At 41.0% G+C, this 25,562-nt stretch overlaps 2 protein-coding genes across 2 annotated transcripts; both read left to right on the top strand.

The window, feature by feature from the left end:
* Positions 1–812: 812 nt before the first annotated feature.
* CIMIP5 (ciliary microtubule inner protein 5) lies at positions 813–4,140 on the top strand (the record flags this gene model as incomplete). The annotated part of the gene is given in 6 exon segments (XM_082276775.1): positions 813–935; positions 938–1,033; positions 1,038–1,075; position 3,283; positions 3,287–3,322; positions 3,949–4,140. Coding segments are annotated over 6 exon segments (486 nt in total).
* Positions 4,141–15,544: 11,404 nt separating this feature from the next.
* SLC66A3 (solute carrier family 66 member 3) lies at positions 15,545–23,887 on the top strand. Its single transcript, XM_082303119.1, has 7 exons — positions 15,545–15,743; positions 17,901–17,983; positions 18,422–18,491; positions 19,115–19,172; positions 20,350–20,470; positions 21,576–21,617; positions 23,477–23,887. Exons 1-7 carry the CDS (start codon positions 15,601–15,603, stop codon positions 23,563–23,565), a joined length of 606 nt encoding a protein of 201 aa, XP_082159245.1. The 5' UTR covers positions 15,545–15,600; the 3' UTR covers positions 23,566–23,887.
* Positions 23,888–25,562: the final 1,675 nt, after the last annotated feature.

Here is a 25,562-nt window from a genome sequence, read left to right on the forward strand (position 1 = left end):
ACTGACATTTTGGACACTGTTTTGAAAAGTCTCACTTTGTATACTAATGACCCCTTAAAGTTACTTTAAAACTTCTCAGAGTTGCCTAATACCTTCTACAGAACTCTCTAAGTGCTTAGAAAAGACTTCTGATGATCTGACTGCTCATTTTTTAATTTGAAAATAAGAAGCTTTCAGAACAGATTCCTTGAAACAATTTTTACCAAATATTTCTGCCCCGAACAGAGTTCAAGGTCCCAGCAGCTGTCACACTGGGTCTCTGCTCCTTTTCTGGAATATATTCACAAGTCAGACATTTCCAACAGAGACAGTAAACATGCCAGGGAAACCAGCAGCTTTCAGGAGCTTTTCCTTCTGCTACATAACCACAACAAAAGTCCTCCTGACTACTCAGCAGCAATCTCCACAGCACCCTTTGCTATTAAACCAGACTTTATTGTTCTGAGGATTTTGAATAGAGGCTGATCTCAGCTGCAGTCGCTGTAATCACCTTGTAATCTAAGAGTTTGCTGTTTACATCTGGAGATCCCATTGTTTCCAATTACAGTCACTTCTCATGAAATTGCTGTTACCTTGAAAACCCCCTCAGTGCTCAAGAAAAGATGCAACATAAAGCAGTAGAAAAGGAGCATTAAGAGGGAAGTAAACCAGTGCTGAGCACTGCCTGTCAGTGCAGCTGTGCATGTTCTTTTCTGAAAGCACTCCTAACAGCAGCTGAAAGAAAATGTTAGGAGAGGAGGAGCTTTGAAAGTGCAAACAAGAATTGGCTTCACTTTCTGAGAAGTCACAATATACCTAAAAAGGCTGGATATATGGTGAGTCTCAAAACGGACAAGTTGGAAAGGGGTTCTGGATTCAGGAGAAATACCTTGGTTAGGTCTCAGCAAAGGGCAACCACACCGCCAGGGCAACCAGCCCCAGCTCCTTCTGTGTCCCAACAGCACTCAACCAAGCAGAGCTGACAACCACTGCACAGCTGGCTACTTGGGCCTGGGCAGACGAGCAGGCAGACCAGGTCCAACAGGATAAGATCTGGAGAGTCTGTGGAGGCTGAACAGAGAGGAAGGAAAACCTGGTAAGTCACTTGTCCCAGTTCATGCCTCTTCTGCTTGTCTTGACAATGGTCCTGATACTCCCTGACAGCATTAGGGCTTGATCCAAAGCCAACACTATCAAACAAAATTTGCTGCTGCAGGGGCTTTGGATCAAATCCTAATACCTTCCTTTCTAGGGTTACATTATGTCTGTTCTCCTTCACTGGACAAAATCTGTGCTAATATCTCCCAGCATGCTGGGCTTAAGCTGAAAAGAGATGCAAAGAACTGCACACTTAGTATCTTTTAGCTTTTAGAGATTTCCACAATGAAGACATAAAAGTGCCAAGCTTTATAATTTATTGCAGACACACTGATATTATCACCTCTTCTCATACTCTTGGAAATGGCTGAAATGGAAGCTGAACAGAGTGTTCTGCCAAAATATGAGTTTGTATTCCCAGTCTGTAAATCTCCTGAACTTGCACCATTGTTACGGTGTTTCAGCAGACTGAGCTGCACACATACGACCTAAGCTTTGGCTGTGCATACACCATGACTCAAAAGAACCCGAAATTAAGATCCTGTCTCTGCCACATATCTTGAGTAAGTGTTTATGTTCATACTTCAGTATACAACATCAGTATGCCTATTAGAAGAATATCCTTGGTAAAATAAAAATCAGCTCTATTTCCAATGCACTGACCAAGCTAAAGTAAAGGGAAGAAAAAGAGCATCACTCTCAGGATTTTTTAAAATGGGAAAAGAAACCATCTGAAAAGCTTCGCCTTCTTCAGCCTTCTGGAGGAGATACAGATCACAGTCCTGATTTCCCCAGAGATGCATTTGCACTCTTGTCTGGCTCCATTTACTGGATGGACAAGCTGATGCCAGGACTCTGATGCATGCAAAGCCAGGGCAATGTCACTCTCTCCAGTGCTGGGAGACTCAGGCTCTTGCTCAACAGGCTCAGCCTGTTCCTTACTCATTCCCTAGCTAAGGCAGCAGGAAGGACTCTGCACCTGTCCTTGGGGTTCAGTCATGGATATTGGTGCAAACTCACTTTCATGAGTAATGTAACACATCATACAGCTGATGCATGTTCTGCTTTCCAGTTTTAGCTATGAAAACAGAAACTCTTGCAAAAGGGTATGATAGACTTGTGAAGAACAAGATGCCTAAAACCAGATTCATCAAACTATATACCCTACAGCCTGCAGGGGGCTGTTCTTCAGTTCCACATTCCCGTCCCAAAAACAATGAAGGAGAATGGTATGCATTAAATGGTCTGACCTGAAGTAGGTGCAGGGCAATGCCTGAGACAGTGACATTTCTCACTAATTAGCACCATCCAGTAACACCCAAGTCTGATAATGTTCAAATAATGGCTGCATATCAAGATAAAAAATTCTAGAACCTCAATGCTGTGCTGGTATAGCAAGACATATAGTGATAAACAGAATAGTCACAAATTCGATTTTATTTGCACTTGGGGCATATCTGGACTGGACAGGGGAGTGCAGCACAGAAATCCAGCATTCCTGGCTGCACATGGTACATGTCTGTGCTGTACAGACAAGCTCAGCTCGGAAGGATGTACAGCTTCAGCACTAGTTCAATGAGCTTAGATGCAGCACAGGTAAGCAGCTCAGTCAGCCCAGGTGTCCCTTGAGCCCTGCTGCAGATACTGCTGTACAGAACTGTTTCCTCTCTTGACTCACAGTACTCTTACAATAGTGGGTGAACTGATGTTTTCTCCATTTCAGGCCAAGAAAAGCAAAGGACTTGCCCTACAGTCCCACACCAGGTATAGAAGAGAGTTGAAGAGAAAAACTCAGGTCTTCTGACTCCATGTGCTCCTAGTACAACTGCCTACCTGCACAGAATATTTCTGCCAGCAAAGTACTGGTCATTTAAAAACTAAGCTGCTGTGTCTTGCTCAAGGTATTGGACAAATGTTTTCTAGACTGACTCAAGACATGAGTAATTTATTTGCATTTGCACAAGGAATACATTGTGGACATGGTATCCTTAACTTCCCTTCGCAAAAATAACACCCACTCCTCATATAGTACCCTGGGCTCCATCACAGAAAAGACAGGTTTTAGTACAAGGAATCTGCAGGCATAAGAGCTGGGTTGTAAGTGTCAAATTGAGCAGTTGAACAGGCATTCAATTATGATCAACATTAACTAATTTATTTAAAGACAGAACATTTGACACTGCATTTTTTTACTTCTATTCCAAGGTAACCAAACTGGAGTTTCCTAAAGGACCATGACCAAATGGTGAGTTTTGAACATTCAACTGTACCCATGCTCTTTTTAGTTTTTGTCAATTTGAGCTAGGCTAATATTTCAAATTGAAGCATATTTAGGCATTATTGGCAAATGCTTTATAACTAAAATCTTTTGGAAAACTAAAAGAGCTGAAGTGTCTTCATCTGCTACCTATGTGTGTTCAATCTGTTTCAATGTTAACAACTCGACAGAAACACAAGTGTTGGAAGAACCTACTTCCTACGAGAAAATTTGTAAGATAATGTCATCCTGCTGAAACCTAAAGCACTTACTAAAAATGAAAGAAAAAACCTCCCACATCACAACCATTCTAGAGCAGGGTAACTTCCATCCCAGATAACATTTTATGCAACACATTTTAAAATTATTCATTTCCCTCTGTTATCCTAAGACAACAGGAAAAAAGTCCCAATTGTTTTGCTTTATTTCTACAACACTTTCATGTATGCTCAATATGATATTTTTAAGTACATTTAAATTCTAATTTTGAAAGCAGAAGTACTGAGGTTATAAGTTAAAGTGCTGATATTATAAATAATTTCAGTAACTTGTATTTTTGTAGGAAGCAATGGATGTAATTTTGAAAACTTATTAATGGTCGTCGTTTTATTCGGGGTAAGAGAAAGGAGCAGAAGCTACTGCCAAGCTGTATGTCTGTGCTCTCAAGCAAAGTTCCCAACTCGACCAACCAAACTATTGGCAATCAAATGAATACTGAGCTTGGCAGGGCTCTGGTAAATATTAATTACTTCTTCAGCAGTGGAGCACAGAAGAGGAAACTTGAGGGTGAGCTCCAGCTTTCTTAGTGCTTCAGTAACAATAGAACAGCAACAAAGCAAGTTCTTTCAAAGGTAAAAATGGATGTTGTCCAACAATGCCATAATAGATGATCCTCTTCGTATTTCAGGTGACCAGGCCATATACAGACAGCACTACAGATCATATCAATCTTCCCATGCAAATCTACAGTAAGGATGCCACTAACATCTGAAAGAACAAGATTACAGACAAAAGACCATTTTTGCCTGAATTTTATCTCCTGAAAACAAACAATATAAATCTGCTCAGATGAGTCATAACATAAACAATGCACTTTCAGCTCTGAAAGCCAGCACAACAAAAATGCAGCAGCTTGTTGCATTTCACGTAATTAGACAAGGATTCATCAGGTTCTCTCATCTGCATGTTTAAACTTGCTCTAAAGAATAATACTTAAGGCACGTGAGCCATTCTCTGTGCTTTTCACCACTCCCTGCTGAGGGAGGGAGACCAAATATTCTTCACACTAGTTTTCATTTTTGTTTCTGTAGATTTGCTGCTCTCAAATTCCCTTCTCTTATGCTTTTTTTTTTCTGGTTTAGCTGATGGAAACTCATTGACAAGGAAGCAGGCTTTCACATTTTGTTCTGAAGGCGTGCTGGCTCAGCAACCTGTCTTACACCCTCAGAATTGTCAACCTTGAATTTAAAAGGTTCATAGCTCCTAAAATCTGTGGTTGCCCAGGGAAACCATCCTCAAGCTAAATCAACACAATACCAAAAGCCTGTTCAGCTAGTGCATCTTCATTACAGAGGTTGAAATTTTATGGCCTGTTGTTCTGTAGGGAAAAATCAGCAAGCAGCAGAGCATGGAGAGTGTGCACACAGTACCTGTCCTTTGAACTGTATGTACCTTCCACAGGATCATGCTCAGTCCTAAGTGGAGCTCAACACAGAAGCCATTAGTCCTGCCTTGGCACAACAGGCTGCAGTCTCTCACCAGACTGAGATGGAGATGGGTGCACTCACACTTTGCAATTAAAGCTATTTGTTTATATGATTAGACTTCAGTGGCAGAAGGCAGCTCAGAAGCACACCAGGTGACCACTGTGACCAGTGTGATCACTGATCCAAGTGGTCTCAGGCAAAAAAAAGGCACTGTAGAAAGAAGAGCTAAGTACCACACCCTGAAGTCACGACTCCAGGTGGTTCTCCTGGCTTCCTCACCACAGCGAGAACTGGAGGATCAGGGCTTTCAAGATGACCACTAAGTGACCTAAAGGAGGAAGACCACATCATGCAACCAGCCGAGGTGAGGAGGGCTGATTCCACTCTGTACAGACATGAATTATGATGGAGAACTGAGTTCAGACACACTGTCTTGGGGTGACGTTATGATGTGTATCCCATATCGCTGCCTATGCCCAGAAATTAATTTTTGTACCTTTCTATGCCTCTAAACTGAGCCTGAGAGGGGGAAGAGGAAAAAAAAAACGGAGCAAAACTTTCTCCAAGCAGTTTGCAGCTCGTTCAAGGTCATATAAAGATAGCAGGGTTCCCCCCCCCCCCCCCCCCCCCCCCAGCTGCGGCAGGGGAGTGAGGAAGGACCCAGCTTGCTGTTTTGCACTCAGCTTTTGGCCAGGTTTTTTTTTTTTTTTTTGAGTCTCTCGTTCTCCGGAGAGAGACTGAGAGTTGGACTTTGCTTTTTCCTTCTCTGGAATTTCGGATTTTCTCCCTTTCCTACTGGACTGTTTTCAACCTCAGAGCACATCGGGAGGACTTTCCACCAGGCACAGAGGGCCTGGCCCTGGCCCAAGCCCCAGCTCCGAGGAGACCAAAGGGAGGACTCTAACGCTTTCCCAGGTTTTTTCCTCCACAGTGAAAGATTTTACCATTTAACATTATTTTTCCTTTCCCGGGTGTTTGTTAAATAAATAGTTTTATCTTCTTCACTTTCCTTCGAGGAAAATTTATTTTTTCCCGAACCTGGTGGGGGGAGGGGTGGTTGTACCTTCTCTCAGAGGATATATTTCTAAATTTGGCCAAACCGGAACACACACCAAAACGGAACATTCTTTTTAAAACACACTTCTTCTTGTTCAGCTAAAATGCTTTCTGCTCTCTCCTGTGAGAACTCATTTATCCAGGAACTCATTTGTCTTCACACACCTGAAAGCAGGAGAGGAGAGAGCAGATCAAGACTTTCCTTGTCCCTGTGCTGTCCAGAGCTTTTTCCAAAAACTTCACAGGCTACTCAGAGGTTACACATTTATTGGTGATTGCATAACACCAAGAGACAGTGCACTTGCATGCCTTACTCTGGGTCACAAATTTTACACTGGGTGGTGTATGCCCAGTATCTGTCAGGCTCAAGCTCCTATTCATGTAAGAACATTTCATTTGTAAAGCACAATTTTGTTTTTCAGCACAAAAGCATACAGAGCTCCATGTTTCCTAACCTCCAGATGGCACTCACTCCACATCAAGTAATCCACCAGAAAGGACACTAAGGCAGTGCTATATAAGTCCTTTTTAATTACATTAAATAATTCCAGATTCCTGACTCTGTTTACTGTGTGTGAACCCAGAGAATCCTTCTCCCAGAGAGTTCCCGCAAACTGGAGGGTAAGAGCAGTCTTACAGTCTGGTCTAAGCAGTGCATGATTTAATCCTCCCACTTCACTTAGAACTGGCATTGTTTCAACTGAAGCACTTCTAGTTTTGGACAAGACCTTCCACATCTTACCCTAAAGATGTGGGCTATTAATCAGAGTCTAGAAAAGCAGCAATGGCAACTGGAGTATGGGAAGACATGTCATATAAGGAAAGGTTAAAAAGACTGTTAAAAGTTTAACATGAAGGAAAAAAAGCAGTCTTGTAAGAGGATAGCAGTCTTTAGACACATGTATAGCTCTGGTATGAGAAAAGGAATAATTTGCACTTTGAGGGAGTGTCAGGCAACAGCAAAAATAACAAGCTTAAGTTACAGCAAGGAAGAACCATGTTAATTTTTGGGAAAGCTAGTAGTGAGGATAATACAGCACTGGAATCGATTCCCTGAGGAATCTCCATCTAAGGATGTTAAACATACTTCCATCAAGAGGGATGTATTTAAGAGGCTTTGTCTTTTACTGTATAAATTGAATGACTGTCCGAAGAGTTTTTCACCCATTCTCTGACTACACCAGAGCTGTTGGGTTCAGAACAAATTTTGCAGACATGATTTTTCAAACATATTGACAAAGAATTTTTTTTTAATTCTTATTTTAATTATAACAGGTTTAAAAAGATTTCAGCTCTAAAATACAGATTAATCACTTTTTAAAAATTGAAATATATTTCTAATTCTTCTAACTAATCATATACATTTAAGTATAAGGATACTTTTCACGAAGTCCAGATGTGTCTCTTTTAATCATACATGTCTGAGAGGCTTGTTTAGTGCCCTCTTGACAGCCATGTAAGGACACTTCTCAAAGAGCATATTATGTCATGTGAATGGCAAAACCCAATTTTCTTCCAAAAATTTGAGGAAGTCTTTAGTAAAAATATGTAGTTCTGTGTCCTTAATCAGATAAAGCAGCCACTGAGGTGCCAGTTCCTGAAGTGGGGACGTGCAGTGGTGACGTTTTTACAGCACAGGAAAAGCCCTGCACTCCCCTCTGCTGTACTCCCTTGCACGGGTCACTTCAGGCCAACAGATGACAACTGGAAAGTCTGTAGGAATATCTGAAAAGGAGCCAAAGTATGCAGCAATTTTTGGCTTAATTGTCAGAGTTCAACCTTGGAAAATGTAGCTCTGTGCTGTGTTGCAAGATCACAGCAACCCACAACTGTGCTGCCTCTTTTGATGTGCAGTTAAGCTATCTTGACTTTCTGAGTCTGAGTTCAAGATAATTGAAATTACGCTAAAATATGAGTGGGCAACAACTGGATAGGACCAGCTCTGTTCACCACAGAACTCCAATTCATTCTTATCTCCTGCTGAAATCAATACTAACTCTTAGGCACTTTGACATCTTGATGATTAAGGGGGAATGTCTTGAGAACCAAAGATTCCTGTGCGGAATAGATGAGATAATCTGTGTGATATGGGAACATTGTCTAGAACTGGACATCTGATTTTGTTAAATTATTACACTTTCCCTGGAAATGCAAATTATTTTATCCTGCTGCATTAGCTCTCCAGCATTAAATTTCCAAAGTTAGTTTGGGTCTCTCTACCATGTACAGCAACCTCCAGAAAAGACCTTCCGGGAATATCCAGGGCCCTAATCAAAACTGCCTCAGCACCTGCAAGTAGAAGGCAGCAAAGAGACAATCTCTAGACTCCAATTTCATCCCAAGTTTAGCAGTCATTTTTCTTTTACAATAATTAACTTTGCCAACTAATCCTTATTTATATAAGCAGAGTGTCTTAGAAAGATTGCATGAGATTATAACAGTAGTGAAATCAGTAAATAATCAGTGGAAATTCCATTTATCAAAGAGATTGTGTAAATATTAAACTGTGTGGCAAGTTACTTGTAAAGCGTTCTTATCGTATATCACTTAGGCTTCAGTTTTATAAGCTTTTTCCCCTTTTGTTGCCAGATTTCAAACAAGGGATTATACATGCTTAGAGAATTCATTTTCAGTATTTCTTTCAGTTAAAGAGCACAAGTGGGTGGCTATATTGATTGAATTCTTCCCTTAGTTAAATATATTGCTTTCTCTTCAATATTTTCGAGTATAGTTAATGTTAATTGTACCTTGGTGAACAGGTGTTTCCAGTGCATCCAGATTTTGTGTGTTCTCATTTTTAGTTCCATTTAAATTTAAAAAGTATGAAATACATATTTTTTTAAAGACATAACATAAGTTCATATAAATCTGTGTTTCTTGTGCATTTAGAACAGTCTTTGTATATACTTCCCACATGGTACCTTAAGTATAAAGTTTTGTTTAATAAGATCAGTGATGACTGTAAATCCAGTTGTGTTTCTTAGAAACTCTATTTAAAACTGGTTTTTGACCTTTAGATTACTCTAAAGTAAACAAAATAACTAAACAGGTTTTCCTGCAAAGAGGTCTCATTATGCTGTGAAAATTACTAAACATGAACAGTAAGATTCCTAGAACTGGGAACGGCGAGAATGATTATGTATGAACATTAGATGGGCAATACTGCCAGTCAGGGCATCATCTGTTTGTATGTATTATGTGCATATCTGTTGGGGTTTTAGGAGCTCTCTTGGGGTTTTTTTTCTGTTAAAGGAATTTTCCCCATTCGTGTTGCTCAGCTCCTACAAAGAAAGAAATTTCTGAACTAAAGCTCCTCTTAAATCAGACAACAGTTTTCTGAAGTGGGGTATATTTTGGTTTGTTGGTTTTAGAAACCAAAAATAATCTGTCAGGGCCTCAAGTTCCATTTCCTAAATGCTGCACAGATAGAAACCACTAAATCTTTCCTAAAGCAGGATGCCTCTCTTAAAAACTCTACTTGCTACTCTGAACCCATGTCAGGTATATTTTCCTTCTTCAAAAAACTTCATGTTTGCATCAATAAATTCCTTGAAACACAGATGGGTTTCCAAGTGACTCAGGAATTCTGCTGAATGCTGAAGAGGTGCTGGCACAGCCCTGCCCACAGCCCTCTTCTGTCACAGGGCATAGATCCCACAGATTGACTTCAGCTTGTGACCTTTCCAGAGCTTCTCTGAGAAGCCATATTAACTTACGTATCTACAAAAGTGCCAGCCCTTAGAAATGGAATTTCCAAGTATCTGGGGTTACAGCTTCACGTCAGCACAAGGCCTTTATGCCAGGCTGATGGAGCAAAACCACTGCAAATTTCTATTAAATGTCTCTTAACCCAGAGTATGACCAGAGGAAAGTCTCAGCTGGCATTAAGAAGTAATGTGCAAATATACTGGCGCAATAAATATAAAAATAATGTCATTTGGGTTCACTTTAAACTGTGGGTTCATTTTGCCCAGTTACTAATAACCAAACATCATCACTCAACATATTTTGTATGATCTGTGAATTAACAAATTTATTCATGCAGTAACTCTTATGTCAGCTGCAGGTGTTGCTGAGAAAGAGGAACAAACCACAGATGTAGCCTAGAACCACCTGCAGCTATCATAATGCCTACTTAGCTGTTACACCATTATGTTTCTTTAAAGCCAAATGGACTGAAAATACAGTGTTTACATCAGCTCTCTACCACGAAACTTAACAGAATGCTGGCACATTGCTAGCACTGTGTTGCCACTGGGATACATAAAAAACCCTCTAAAAGCCAGAGTGAAACCTGCACCCAGTCGTGCTTCAGACCTGGTGAGATGACCATCTTCTGTGCTGGAATAAGCATGATTGTAACTGTGGTTGCTCCTCAGTGCTGGCAGATCCATTTGCACACTCTGGGAGACTCTTAAGACATTTAGCAAGAGTGCAGGAGGCATCATACACCATGACCTTAGCAAGGGCTGCTGCCCTCATGTACTCGCACTCTCAACTCTTGCTGGAGCCTCTTCTTTGGGTAAGTCAGATGTAAGTATGAATCTAGAATAACACCAGTTCCAGATCCAAAAGCTGCAGCTCAACCTCCTCTCTGAGCTAAAAGCTTGGCGTAGATTTTCTAAAAGGGATACTAGTTAGTATATTTTCCTTCTCTTATGCTCCTCACAGATCCTCAGCTTTGTTAGGCTTTTGGGTTAGGTTTTAAAAATCTGTGTTTGGCATTCTAGGCTCTTTCAGTACTACTTTTTAGATAGCAATATTATTTTAGATAATATGCCATTACCCAGAATGCCCTTAAGGCCTTCTGTTAACTCAAAAAACCATTTCACAGACAAAACACTGAGTCAAGAGGGTTTGGGGTGTTTTTTGCTTACAGTACTTGCATTCAATTTGTTATGCTTCTGTTCAGCCTAACATCAAGTAAACCTCATATAAATAAGGTCATGTTTTCAGTTGCCACAAATATATACAACATACTGCAGAGAGAACCAACAAACTACATGCAACCTCCACTGTTTCTTTTATACTCATGTCGTGCACATTTGTACAACGTAAACTCAAACACGAAGCACACAGGGATCCGTTGGACTTCTTTAGTAAGAGAAGGATCTTCAAATAAGAGTTAAAGCAGTGTCACTATGCCACCAAGGAGCCTCAGCACAGAGATAACCTCCTCCTCATGGTGAGTTTTTGTGACAACTTTACATCAGTCTACTACTCAGCAGTAAAGCTCACAGTCCTTGGGCACTACAGGTGTTCAGCAAAGACAACCAAATGCAAAGAGCACCTAAAATCATAGCCATCCTTCTTTAATTTTGTTTTAAAGTCTTGATAATTTTTACCTTGTCTTTATCTTGATGTCTCTAGTGGCAGAATGGGGCCTCAAATACGCAGCTTGCCTAAGGACTAAAGTACATGAAATCACAGCCAAGTGGTCCGAAGGGACCTCTGGAGGCCTCTAGACCAAGCCCCTGCTCAAAGCAAGGCCAACGCTGATATTACGCCAGGTTGCTCAGGATCTTGTCCTGCTCAGTTGTGAAAATCTCCATAGAGATGCCAGAGCCTCTCTGGGCCACTGTTCCAGTGTTCAGTGTTCAACTCCATTCCCTCATGCCTCAGTAGCTCATACCTGTTTCCATCTTCCCAGCCCTCCCTTTTTGGTGTTGGAGTTCAGAGAAGCACTGCTGGATCAGCCAAGCAGTTCCTCCGCCTGCTTGAGTTCCAACTCACCAGACAAGACAGTTTTTGTTCTGTGAGCATGTTCTCTTCAACTTTCAATGCACACTCGTAGTCTCCATTGCCCCCATGGCACGTTCCTGAAAGGTCCTGACAAACCAATTCCTGAACTAGACAAATTCTGTTCTTCTGAAGCCTAGAATCTTTATTCCACTATTTGTCTTCCTTTCTTCTCTTGGGGTCTTAATTCCAAGGTCCTGGAGACATTGATGCCAAGGCTGCCCTTTACCTGCACATTGCCTATTTTTTCTACCTCCCTTCTTTGTTTTTGAGTAACAAATCCAGCATCTGCATCAAAAAAGAATGTTCTTGATGCCCCACAAAAATTGGTTGGGCTGCTTTTACCCCACTGGGTGCTCCTCCGGATAGCAGAGCAATTTTGTATTCCAAAGCAGCCTGTGCCTACAATTTTGAGTTCCTTCTTGTTTTTTAAAGCTTCATCTGCTTCCTCTTCCTCATCAGACAATTTACAGCAGGTGCTTCCAAGTGTTCCCCATGCCAGTCTCCCCACCAGTTTTGACCCCTCAGCTCTCAGCTGGCTCAGTGCTTATTCCAACAAGCATGGGAAAGCTCCAGGCAAAGAGAAACTTTTGTGTAGAACACAACTTCCACTCATTTCCCTGTCTGCTTTTCCAAAAAAGCTTGAATCCTCCCACTCATAATGTGCTGTGCCATACTGTCCCTGTGATCCCAAAGAGGTCACAGTGCTGCAACTGTGCTGGTATGTCCAATTCCTCTGGTTTCTTTCCCAGGCTCTATGTGTTGACACACCGTGTTCACACTCCCTGGGCAAACAACCGAGCCTCCTGCAACCTGTTGTCCGTGGCCAACTCTGTCCACCCCCAGCCTTCCTCCACGCATCTCCCAGGGATTGTCCCCATCCACACAGGTTCCTCAGCTGTGGAATCTCCTTTATTTTAACCTAGAGCTTAAACCAAAAATTTTCTATAAAATTAACTATTCCCTGTTAGCATGGCAGGCTGTGGAAATAACCAGCAAAAGAGCACTCTCTGCATTCCTTGCAAACCCACAAAATTTAAGGCATTATTCTGTTCAAAAACTCAACTGTGATAAGCCAGCATCATTATGGGGAAAAAATCTGGTTTGGCTTTTTGTCCTTGGTTACTACAGGAAGATTATTTTCCTTCTCTGTGTTATTTTCAATAGGAATCAACATGTGCATTCCTGTTTGAGGTGCACCAGTGCTAAACCACTGCCCATCTGCTGCAGAACTGTCAATCTGCACTGGAGACTCGAATGCTACGGATTCATTCCCTAACTGTAATTTGAAGTGGTTCTGCATTCTGCTGCAACATACCAAATCTGAAATTTGACGTAGAACTAAATACTCTAAACATTTAGACTAGGAAGAATTTCTTATATTGCTCACAGATTAAATTTTTTTGTCATAACCTTGGACAAGGCTGCCCAGTACTGACGTCTGTTCCTTCCCTAAGCTGCGGCTCACGTGGGCAGTGAACAGATGCAGCGCGGGACCATTACGCAGACAGGACAGGGGAAGGATGGTGAATCATTCTGTTTATCTGACTGCTTGCAATGCAAAGCAGGATGTATTCTTTAAAAAGGTAAAATGCTGATTAAAGCTAAATACTTAATGCCATCTTAAATATAAAATCAGTTGAATAAAATGGGGTCACAGACATGCTCAATAGTTTGAAGTCAGCTCAGCTTCTTGATTAGTCTAGAAAGGTAGAAGGCAGTACACAATGCTGACAATTTTATAGGTTTTTTGGATCAGCATCCACACAGTAGTGCAGATACGCAACTTCGACCTTAAGTATTTCTCTATTATTCTCAGACTATCTGAAATGACAGACACATCTACACCTCAGACTTAACTTTAAACGAGGTAACTTCATCTTGTATAATTTTTCAACTCATTTTCAAGTACATAATGCTCCCACAATGTCAAGAACTCAGTTTATCAAGAAAATCTTGGAACAGTTATTATTTAAAGTGAACTCAATTTTTGTTTCTTTTAGCTGATGGTCTTCGAAAATCTTGATTATTTTGAATTGTATTAACAGAAACAAAGTTTCTACATTAGAATTTTGTATTGGGGGGCTATTTATTTCTGAGTTTTGGGATTTTATGTATTTCTACATACCTGCTTCATTTTATGACTGAATTACACAAAGGGCAACATGATTTACAAATTAAGAATTAGTAATGCTGTTTTAAAATACCACTAAGGGTTTGTGGAATTAATGTAATATACCTGTTTTAAGCCATTTTAAGAACTATTGGTCATAATGAAATACAACTGTTGTTAAAATTAAAATGAAAAAGAAGAAATGCTATGCCCGCGAATGACCTCTCATGTTAAAGCAATTATGTTCTAGGTAAAACTCTGAATTAATGGTGTGGATTTGATAGTCTGAGCAGTCCTGGCCATATGTAGGCACAAAAGAGTCAAGATTCTGTCCGTGTGTAATCAATACAAATGTGTATTCCTTGGATAACCTTTATTTAGTTCTGACAAGCTGAGAAGTACAAAAGCTTTATTATTTTTGTGTATAACTGTGTATGGTGGGTAGGTGTATGCTCTGGACAAGCTGCTCCATCTCCAATAACCTGTGATAAATAACTTAAAGAATAAAAATTTTCAGCTCCCCTGAAATTGCTGAAAGACTAACTGGCAAAAAAAAAGATAAAAGAATGTAAAGGTATGCACACAGGATGATAAATGTAACTGGAACAAGTGGATAAGGAGGCCTACAGTGATTTTTTAGCAAATCATATAACAAGAAACAACAGTGCATACACAAAGAAAAGCTCAAGGAAAAGTCACTTTTAATATCGAAGCATTCCGTGAACACAACCACCTGAGACCCCTCTTAATAAACCTCCAGCACCATAAACTTCCAGTAAGACGTGGATGCATGCAAATTAGTTCTAGAAAAATGAGATTTATATATTAAATAAGAAACACGTTTTAATGAATATGTATAGTTTTAATGAATAAAAACCCTGTTGTAAAGTCTCGCTCCACACACAGAATAAAGATCCACTGTGTCCTGCACAAATAAAGAATGCCTGCTTTCTAAGACTTCAAATTGTGTTAGAAAGTTTATTTCAGCCAACGTCGCTATCATCTGACAAACCCAGCATTTAGCAACTTTTAATTTTGCTGCACATTTTTCCTGTAAAAATAAAGTGCTGCTGTCAGACCCGTGCGATCCCTGCTGCAGGAATTCGTTCCACAGCCATCCAGAGAGAGTGACCTGAAAACGAGGGGCGCTGGAGCACTCGGGACTCCACTTTGGGGGAGAAAACTGAGCTCCAGCCTGCAGCTCCAAAGCCGGAGCTGACCTGCACTGCTCCGGGGTGAACACGGCCCATGGCCGGCAGAGCATCACATCATCCCTGCTCTGGGGATGTTTAGGGTAACAGAGTCATTCCAGGACCAACACTCTGAACCTGGAGCAGAGCGTTTCTCGGACCGGTCACCGAGGGAGTCAGATGCGGGGAGGCCTCAACCAGCGGCCCGGAGCCGGCCCGAGTGTCTCCCCGGTCACCGCGGTATTCGCTCCCACGGGCCAGGGGTGACCGTGGCACTTCCCCTCCCGACGGGGCCGCGGATGCCCCGCCGGGCCCGGCCCTCCCCTCCCCGTGCCCCGGGCAGTGCGGGTGCCCCGAGCGCTCCGTGAGGGCCGCCCCGGCGCCGGCGCCACCGTTCCGGGCGGGTTCCCCACACCCCGCCCGCCGCTCCGTGGGTTTCCCGTCCCGGGCCGCCGCAGCGGGATGGCGCCGGGGCTGCTGGACCTGGTGAACTTGACAACCTGGGCCGTCTGTGCCGTGATCAAGCTGCCGCAGCTGGTGGCGGTGTTGCAGGCGGGCTCGGCGTGGGGACTCAGCGTGGGCAGCCTCCTCCTGGAGCTGGCCGGGTAAGGTGGCGGGGGCACACGGGGACTGCGGCGGGACCAGCCGCTGTGGCCGCGGCTCCCCTCGGCCGGGGGTGCGGGACTCTGGGGCTGCTGCGGCAGCCAGGGATTAATTCCTTCGTCCGCGGCTCAGGTCAGGCGTCAGGGTAAGCTGAGGGGCGGCGAGCAGACCCCGCTCCCTCGGTGTCACATCGCCCACCCTGGAGCTCAGACCAGCCCCGCCAGCTGAACCCACAGAGCCTTTCGGGCAGGAACTTCCTGTTTTAGTAATTCCGCGTTGCCGTTTAAAGGGAAACTCGGCTTTTTTAACTTGCCCAAAACAATCCCGGGCCACCCATGTCGGTGGATATAGCAGCTGCAGAGGGTGTAAGCCGCGTGTTTAGGTCATTCCGTGGCTCGTGTGCCCTGTTGTGCAGGTAGTTGTACTCGTCAGACAGGCTTCCCTCGCCCGAATCAGTAAGACTTAAATAATTCCTTAAGAAAATTACAAGCCGTGTCAAACTCCAAGGACTTGTGAGCCTGTAATAAGCTTAAATGGGCTAGGCTTATTAAATCTTGCTTAAAGAGGATTGTTTGAAACGAGAAATAAATAAACTCCGTGTGTGCACGTTCAGGCGTGGGTACAAGTGAGAGAAAATACCTTGAAGAGCCCTGCGTTGTCCGAAGTGAGGGATGGAGGTGGGCAGAACATCCAGCCGGATGGCTGCCAGCTCCCTGCACCAAGCCAGGAAAGGGGGTTTTATTCAGAAAAATCCCCTCACAAAACCGGCGTGGTGTTTCTGAAGGTGCCTGTGCCGTGTGTCCTGGCAGGGCCGCAGCTCAGGTGTACAGACACCTCTCCAGTGGTCCTGTGCAGAATCCCCTCAGCCTCCGCTGTGGCCGCTCCCCGCCCGCCTCTCCCTACAGCACTGAACCCCTGTTGTTGCTGTTTACCCGTAACACACCTCAGAGTAAATTAAGCAAATTGGAGTTCCAGCAGAGATAACTGAGCCCACAGCCCCCGACAAAAAGCGATGGCAGCACTTTATCATTCGTGTGCATTGGTATGCATTAAAAAGGCTTTGTAAGTAATGTTCGAGATGAGCATTGGAGAAACTGGAAATGTCTCCTCAGCACCTGTGTGAGAACCACGGTGCCCACACCACTGCAGGTTCTGATCTACTTTGAAACATTTATTGTGACTGTTTGTATATTTAGTAGACTATTTATCCTTCTACCTTTAAAGACTTTGAATCCAGTTGCAGGGAGCAGTGTGAGCAGTGTGACTAACAGTACAAGCTGGGCTGGTTCTGCGAAATCAACATGGATGACCAGGAGAGGAGTGACACAGAAACATGGTGCTGATGGCCAGGAGTCTAATTTGACTCTATATCAAATAGCACTTCTAGGAAGTTCAGATATTTAAATTCTGAATACTGTAAAAGCCAGTTTCTTACAAGGCAGGCAGTTCCTTTTGCCATTTTTCTACACCAGAAACCGTAATTTTTTTCTTACGTAAAACTGCCCTAAGAGTCTTTTCTGTTTTCTATACAGCTTTGAATTTTCTATCTACCCCCATGGACTTGCAGGGGGGTTGGAAGTACAGAAAACATAATAAAAGTTCAATTCCTTTTAGGTACTATATTGTGGAATGTCAGGAAGGAAAATTGCCATTGTTTGGTGTACTTGTAAACAGACTCTCAGTCTGACCAGTAGAGCTACACGGGGCAATCTCATAGCAATATAGTTTAGACAGCTTGGAAGACATTTTCTACCCCTGTAAAACTTGCTTAATGTATAAATTGAACTACAGACATAAATAAAGACATCAGAGTTATCCTAGAGGTGCCAAGGCTCTTGCACCTAGGTCTCTCTAGGTATCTCCTAGGTCTGGAAGCCTTTATTTCTTTCGCATCAGTTATAATTAATAAAATTATGCCTTACAGACTGTGACATACAGACCTCGACAACAAGTGTGGGCAGCTCTCTTCTCTCTGAGGGTAACAGAAGTAGAATACAGAATGATCAGGCTTGCTCTGTGTGCCCATGTTTGTTTGATCAGTTTGACAGCAAGGGCTACACTTACATGGAGCCTTTCGGCACCACCAAAACAGTATAAAGTTGTGAAGGCGTTTTTATGTCCCTCTGTGCAGTCACATTGTTTTGTATCTCTCTGTTCAGCTTCCTTGTGTTTCTGAGGTACCAGATCTATTATGGTTACCCCCTGGAGACGTACCTGGAGTATCCCATCATCATTGCACAAGGTAATTTTTGCAAGCCCTGTTTTGGAAATGAAATGGGGCTCATTCAACACTCCAAGGCTCTGCATGTAGGTACAGTGCTCCACTGCAGTGATGCTGGAGTTGGGGGGAAGAGGGAATGAATATCTTACATAAAACTGAATTCTTATAAATTTCATTAAAAGAGATAGTCAGGTAGAGGAGAAGGACCTAATTATTACACAGAATTGCAGTGTAAACTCATCCTTTATCCGGTGCCTCGACATGGGAGAGAAACATATTAAACACTCCAGACTCTGAGAAAAGCTTCATTTTGGAGCTTGCATTTTGGTCATCAGTCACATTTGAGAGACAAAAGCTGTAAAGGAGTTTCCACTGACCTCGTGCCCAGTGGAACTGTCTAGGATTGTGTTTGGGTCCCTTCAGTCCCTTATGTGACGAGCCATCTTTTGTTTATTGCAGATGTCATTCTCCTTTTCTGCATTATGCATTTCAGTGGAAAAGCAAAACGAGCTTTGTTCTATGCAGTTGTGTATCCTTTGAAATCTGGGAGGTTTGGTTTATGTGGCTTGTTTGGTAGTTCTTTGCGTAGCAGCTATGTCATCATTTCTTGTGTGCGACTACTGAAAATCATTCTCAGGCACCCCTCAACATGTATTCCACATTCATGTGCTGATTTCTGGGATCACAGTAAAATCTCTACAGGAAGTAAGCTTTATATGTTGCTCTGCTTTAGAAGGCTCCCAACTGATAAAGAGTAAACTCAATTCCTAATTTTATATCTTTTCTACAGGGATGCAGAGTAGAAACGACAGATTTTTTTTCTTTGATTCCTACCCATGCAGGTTGTACTTACTACAATGAAGATAGCAGTGTTTGGTGTTTTTTTTAATAGGACTTGGGTTTAAATCTCAAGTCTTTGCTTTGGAGCAGGTTTTGAGAAACTCCAGACACTATTTGACCAAAGACAGTGTGCAAAATAGAACACTTAATGTTTCAACGAGTTCTTAATATGTTTTATCTGGATTGTATAGTCTGTTAAAAAGTTCCAATAAGATTTTTTTCCAGATGTTTAAAAAAATCTTACTCCTCAGGCAGTTTTGAGAACTTTGTATCCTATAATTTTCAGTGCTATGAAACTTAACGTAATACAAGATTTTGGGTGGGCTGGTACATGCTAACACTGCAGAAGTGGATAATAGACCTGGCCATGGTAAGTGCTGCATGATTATTTGAAATTAGATCTGCATACGAAATTTTTTTTTTTCTGGAAGTCCTTATTAGTGGACTCTCTCATATATATATATATGTCCTTGGAAGAATTCATCATTTAGGTTAGCTTTCAGAATAACCAACCAGTTCTCAGATACAGGTGGTTCTTCTGTGAGTAGCTGGAGAACAACACTGGAAAGAGAGACTCGGGGGGGGAGGGGGGAAAGGTATGTTCTGAGATAAGTTGTTACTTGGTGGTGTCTTAATTAAAACTAGCAAATACTTAAAATGTTGAAATTCTATTACCACTTTAGTCCTAATGTCATAATCCCAACCAATAAACCTTTAACACAAGAGAAAGAGAATAAAGCATGAGTCAAAGCATTTGAAACAGGGATTGGGAAGTATTTTTTTTTTCCCCTTTAGTCATACAATTTTGCAAGAAAAGTATAATTTGATAGTGCCTACATAGGTTAAAGATGGTCTTTTCTTAGCAGGAGAGAGTAAAAATGCAGTTGAGATGAACTGGATCTGCTAGTGCCAAAGATGATACAAATGGGGAAAAATGCTTCTAAGCCTTACGCTGATCCTTACTTGCAGCAGAAATCCAGGCATGGCACAAAGGCGTGTTTGGAGTCCTCTCTACCTGCTGCCTTTGCAAAATCCCCTTTAAAAGGGTGACAGAGTGAATAGTGCATTCCTGTTACTATTTTTTCCCTCCAACTGGACTAATTTTCCACACATTCTTGTCAGCGTTCTCATTCCATTATGGTTTGGTTTGCCAGACATAATGGTAACAGATGGTCTGAATCAACCTTGCTGTTTAGACTAGGTCAGTCTCATTTTAGCTGACTGCTATAAACATTTTTATGGAGCAGGTTGAGAAGCTTTTTTGTTTCTTTGCTTCTTGTTGTATTTGCCTCTATCAAGCATTTGCCAACAACAGTAGCAACTGTGCTCTTTGACTTTCTTGCTGGGCAGTACCTCATAAATGAGTCCCTCGTTTCTGGCAACTTCCAGTTTTTGCTTCACTGTTCTTACTAAGAAGCCGAAGCACCTGAGTTGCCAAATAGTGGAAAAGTGTTGATTCTTTTTAATTCTAAATGAAAAAGCTGCTCCTATTCAGATAATACAGTGGCAGAGGTAGAGATTCTCTCTCTTTTTAACCTGCTTTTCAGAATCTGTGCACGTTTGTCAGTGCAGCCAGTAAGCTTGTTCAGCTGCAGCATCTCTGGCAGACCAAAGACTCTGGACAAGTGAGCGCCCTGACCTGGGGCATGTCTGCATACACCTGTGCAAGTAAGCTACAGACAACTTGGTGTGAAGTACTGAGTTCTCCTAATGCCTCTTTTCTTAGGTCTTTACTCAATCATAGTAGGTAAAGATCTTGCCTTAGTTTCCCTCAGTGCCAACTCCTGGGACTCAGATACCACAGTCTCTTTGAAAACAAGTTTTATCTTTGACACCAATGATAAAAACCAATGACTTAAAGTGTGAATATGGCCAAGGGAAGCTGAGTTGAAATAAATGAAAGGCTGTCTTTATGAGGAAAAGATTTCCATGTTCTATGATTTAATGAAGTTGCTAATGATCCAGCATGAAAAGGTGCTAAAATTTCAGGTATACAATCAGACAATGCTACTTCTGAAAAGCTGTCTACAAATAAATACACACTTAATGCTAAATACCTTTAAATCTATGGCTACTTGTAATTAGATTTATTGACAGAGAATTTATGAACAGTCGTTTGTGGAGTTCCTGTGGCAATTCCCCAGTGGTCTGCATGAACAGTTCTACAGCTGTTTGTCAGAAGTGCCTTTCTCATCTTCACAAAACTTGCTTAAAATATTCTCACTATAGAACACAGTGATGCTGGATCTATTTCTACATGAAAAAAAGTCAACAATTAGAAGTTGTGGTATGTTTTCTGAGTAATGGCAGCAAACTTTGTAAGTGCTTTTAGTCTGCTACAAGTGTGAAATAATTAACATTTAGGTTCATGGTGGGAGGGGAAGCTGAATTCCATGTATTTGCAAAGCCTGAAGGCACATGTAACATTCACAATGGTTAAGTCATGCTATCTCCTCTGTGGGTGTAGTACTGAAGGAGGGGCTGAACAGAAAAAAAAGCAGTAAACTGACCACATCCAATCTAGCATGATAGATATAAAAATTCTAATTGTATCTGTGATTTTCTCATTAAAAAAGACCCTTAATACATTGTTGGTCAGTTTGAGAGCTTGATCTCTGAAGCTACAGAGTGGTAAAGAGTGGATGCACTAAAAGTGGGAATGTGTGCAGTGTATAGTTTCATGCAAGAATATCCTCTGTTGAAAAATAGGTATTTCATAATTTTTTTTAAAGTAAAAATGTGTTCCACTAATCAGAATTAATTCAATTTACAGCAAGGATTATTACAACTGTAATGACTACGAATGATCTCGCAGGTGAGTGAAGTGTGGAATTCTCGGCCTTTCCAAGGGAACAGTTGTCACAGTAGTTTTTAGTTGTTTTGTAAAACAGCTAGAAGGTCTCAGAAGAACAAACCATGAATGTGGTAGGTTAGCATGGTGAGGACAGGAGTTAAACAGGATTACAAATCAGGCAAAGACATCAAGAAAAAAAATAAAACCAAAAAACTGCTTACGCTTGTCATGTGGTACAACTGGTCCAAAAGTCTTTTTTTTTTTTCTCAAAAGGCAAAAGCACTACAAAATTAATTCTAAAAATAGCAGAATAAATCATTAAAATATTTACTATTTTAATAAATAAATGTAGTAAAATGCTACTTCAAAAATCTGTAGTAATTGAATGAGATTTTCAAATAATAAGTATTTCTGTTTCTTATTGACAACTTTGTAAATGAAATTCTTCTTCTAGAAAACTAAAGTTCAGCTTAGTATGTGAATAGTTTTAGGTCCAACATTCAGAAAGTTTATGGCAGGCTAAAAATGAAATGGTAGGCTGATAAGAAACTCAAAAAACCTGACTTAAAATATATAATTTGCAGCAAATTATAAGGCAAATTTATTTAACAGCTTCTTACCATCCTGAGAAAACTGCAAGAGCTAGGAAGTGTCACAGATTTTTCAATACATAGTTCAAAATCAAGACTTGGTAGATGCAAGAACAGTAATAAATCCCTTTGTACTTTATCTGGTGGTTCCTTGTTCTTGTTCAAAACTGCTATTTCATCAGAAGCATCATTTGAATGGATTTTGTACTTTTTAAGCAGCCCAGTAAAGCTGTAGCTTTACAAGCATTTCATATGTCTCTTTCACTGGAAAAGGAAGTCCCATTTCAGGCCTACATTTCCACCCCAGTGCTTGCTGCTTTTCCTTTGCCAAAGTAAGGAGTTCGTGGGGCTGTGCAGTTAACTGGGTCACCAAAAATTTGGCAAAATGCACATGCAGGGATTTAGTCAGGATCAGGTACTGAGCCCACGTCACCCACAACTGCACATTTACAGTGAGGGGGAGGGAGAAGTTCCCTGTGGGGAGGGAGGAAACACCAGGGAAGCAAAGCTGGCGCTGGGTAAAGCTGCTGTTTAAAATACAGCACCATCCACTCTGGAAGATGGAAGGGCCAGCAGCAAACATTGATGCTGTGCTGCTCTAATGGAAAATGTTTCCAGTTGCAGCACTGAACACATCCACACCTATGAAACTGTCAGATATCACATAATTCTGAAACAAAGTTTTGTGTACATTTCTGTGAACATGCCACGTACCAAATGGACATGAGACATACCTGCACTTCAAATACCTTCTCACAGGCAGAGGTACTATGCTGTTATGGTTTTTAAAGAAGCTGAGTTAACCCAGGTACTGAAAAACTGCTTTTTTGTAAGTTGTCAGATTTTCTGTCACTATAACAGATAAAGTATTTCCTGTCTTCTCAAAGTCTAAACTTAAGAGATGGCAGTAGAGAGTAGTTCCTTTATTATAAACAACACGTGCAGCTATAAAAGACATGTGAGCTGTGACTCTGAATTTAACTTTTGGTGTAAATATAAATTTATACGAGGTTAGTCATGCTTGTACTATTCTGGTTACAAAAGAATTAAAGGTACTGCAGTGTATAAATTTGAGCAATCGCTGAAAGTGATCAAGTGCTAACTGCTCTTTCCTCTTGGATTCATGCTCAGAATGTGTGGGTTCCTGAATATGGTAATTGAAACTAATTGGCTGAAAAGAGTTTCAGAATGTGAACCAGCCTGTCTGTATACCAGCAAGTTTACAAACCAGTGTTGTAACAGCAGTTGATTTTTTTTATTTATGCTTACAATATTTTTTTTCCCTTTTAGTTCTCATCCGTTTCATAATCATGCTCATTCTCAATATTTGGGTCACAGCCACAATCCTGCACTACAGCAAGACTAAAAAGACTGATTAGAAGACACTCATCAGCACACATATCATTACCATGAAATAAAATATACTTAAGCTTAAAGAATTTAAGAATTCCTCAAAGATTGAGGAAGCTTTCTCTAATATTTACTCTTTAGCATACTTACTTGCTATTTACAGCACTTACAGGCTTGCAGTATAGTACATTCATGCTTACTTTCTCTTAGAAATAATTCTGATAAGATACTTAATTTAAGCAGCATATTTTTATTGGTCATTTCAGACAAGTTTCACTGATGCCACATTTTCTCTGGATTTTTTTACTACAAGGTATTTCATAATTAGATGTATATATATTCTGGTATCACTTCAGTACTTTCTGGTTACATATAAGCAATTTTCTTCAATTATACATGATCAATTTTTCACCAACATACTGACTCATCCTTCTGCTGCAAGACTGAAAAACCACAACAGATGTTTGTCATCTTCTTGCAAGCAACTCAATTAGTTCAACATTAACTGTCTGTATTTTAGGATGAAGAAAATCTGAATCAACGCCCAATCCAGAATAAGGTTCTAAATGTCTTTTACTAAGTCACAAGTCCAGTTGGGATTGTAGCACTTACATGCAACACTTAAATAGTACAATTTATACAGCTGATACAGGATATCCATAGTCACTTTCTTCAGTATACCCAGTTTTTTATCAGATAAGAGCAAAAACTCAAGTATGAATTCTTTTTCAACCTGAGCTCTCATTCACTGAACATACTGTTTTGGGAACAGCAGGGACTAGAATGTATGGGAATTAATGAAACTGTGACCAACAGTTAAAAATGTTGTTCAAGCAAAAGTTCCTGGAACAATACCCAGAGTTCCCAGACACCATCCATACTGACAGTGACATGTGCACCTTGATGCATCTCAGCAGACTCATCTCCCATAGCTGTCAGGTTATGGTGATACTGTTCTGTGGTTCATGAATTTTTAGCCTGTCAGTGCTAAGTGTGTTGAAGAACATAGATTTCACTTAAACTTTTACTTCAGAAATTCTGATCCATTTGTAGTACTTACACTAAAAAAGGGGAAAGGATACTCTTGACAACTATTAACAGATTTTGGTTTTGGAAGTACTGCCTTCACAGCCAAAAGTTACATTAGTAATCGTATAGCTTGCCTTAATTTCTCATTACATTCTCCAAAATTAAAAGATACATTTCAAAAGAGTTCTTACAGTATTCTGTTGATTGGCATTTAAAAACCAAGGCACCCTTGAACCCAACACCCTTGAAAACTATGGGAGGACTGCATTGACTACATTTGAGGCAGGTTTTCTTTGAAACATTCTAAATTGTGTGACTGCTGTGGAGCAAAGAGATCTGCAAAAGGAGATGTTTCTGCCAGGGAACAAGCAGCAACTGGAGTGGGGCCTTCACCATCAGAAAACAGCTGCTTCGTGCACTCTGAATTTTAGTGGGAAGGGCTGGGAAGAGATGTTGTCTGTGGGCACTGATTTCAAGTATCCCACATTATTGAGAACAAGTCAAAGATGAGCATTTTTTACTGCTCCAATAAAATGGATAAATCTTTCTATGTTGGTTGAAAGATTAATTGTAAACATTCTGATTTTACTAAAGCTATGTAAAGTATCTCAAGTGGTCTAAATGGTGGCAGGTGGCATGTGATACATTTTCCAGGTGATATTAATAAATGCTATTCTTCAAGATTGATACTGTCATTCTTATGGTTAATTTTCATTGCATTTGAGTTTTTATTCTGTTTCCATATATGAAGAGAAAATTAAATATTCATTACAGGTCAAAAATGGGCAGCTTTCACCTTAACACTTGAAGCATAGGTTGAATATTGACCTGCCAAATGCTAAAGAGCTTCAGCATCTTAAAATGAAAAAAGCCACACTTGCTTTTTAACTAAAGCTTTTTCTTGATAGGGAAAGATTTGTATGGAGTCCAAACCTGTTCTGTCATTGACATCTTTCATACTCCTGAGTGATGCTGTAGCAAAGTGAAGCTGCTCCAT

This window comes from Coloeus monedula, assembly GCF_965178545.1.
Source record: "Coloeus monedula genome assembly, chromosome: 2".
NCBI lineage: Eukaryota > Metazoa > Chordata > Aves > Passeriformes > Corvidae > Coloeus > Coloeus monedula.